This window comes from Saprolegnia diclina (assembly GCF_000281045.1).
Source record: "Saprolegnia diclina VS20 unplaced genomic scaffold supercont1.2, whole genome shotgun sequence".
Taxonomy (NCBI): domain Eukaryota; phylum Oomycota; class Saprolegniomycetes; order Saprolegniales; family Saprolegniaceae; genus Saprolegnia; species Saprolegnia diclina.
The window spans coordinates 1,446,762-1,447,315 of NW_008246069.1; the positions used below are offsets into that span (position 1 = coordinate 1,446,762).

Sequence of the window (554 nt, forward strand, 5' to 3'; positions counted from 1 at the left end):
GCTGCGATCGGCGCCGACCGCGTCGGCATTCGCCTCAGCCCCTTCTCGGCCATCAACGGCGCGTACAACTCGGACCCGATCGGGACGTACTCGGCGCTCCTCGAGCAGCTCAACCCGCTCGGCCTCGCGTACGTGCACCTTGTTGAGCCACGTATCGAGGGTGGCTCAGACGCGGAAGTGCTTCCGGACCCGTCGCTCATCAACCTCAAGCCGTTCCGTGCTGTGTACAAGGGTATCCTTATCGTTGCGGGCGGGTACCTCGGGGACACGGCCGAAGCTGTCGTCGTCGAGGGCCAGGCCGATGCCGTAGCGTTTGGTCGCCACTTTATCTCGAACCCAGATCTGCCGTACCGTCTTCAGCACAAGAAACCGCTGACGCCGTACAACCGCGCCACGTTTTACACCAAGGACCACGTCGGCTACGTACGTGTGCATATTATATGTGTGGTTGGTATGACAATATTGGTGTAGACCGACTACAAGACGTGGCTCGAGGAAGAAGCCGAGAATGCGACGACGACGGCGTAGAGTTGCTCGCATGCATTTTGCTAACT

The 554-nt window shown here is 59.7% G+C and overlaps 1 protein-coding gene across 1 annotated transcript in view; it reads left to right on the forward strand.

Annotated features, from left to right (window-relative positions):
• Positions 1 to 528, forward strand: part of SDRG_01085 (hypothetical protein) — a gene marked incomplete at both ends in the record, with an annotated part of 1,313 nt that extends 785 nt beyond the window's left edge. The window contains 2 exons of the mRNA XM_008606598.1: positions 39 to 423; positions 472 to 528. Of these exons, the coding sequence (XP_008604820.1) occupies positions 39 to 423; positions 472 to 528 (442 nt within the window). The remainder of the gene's footprint in view (positions 1 to 38; positions 424 to 471) is intronic.
• Positions 529 to 554: the final 26 nt, after the last annotated feature.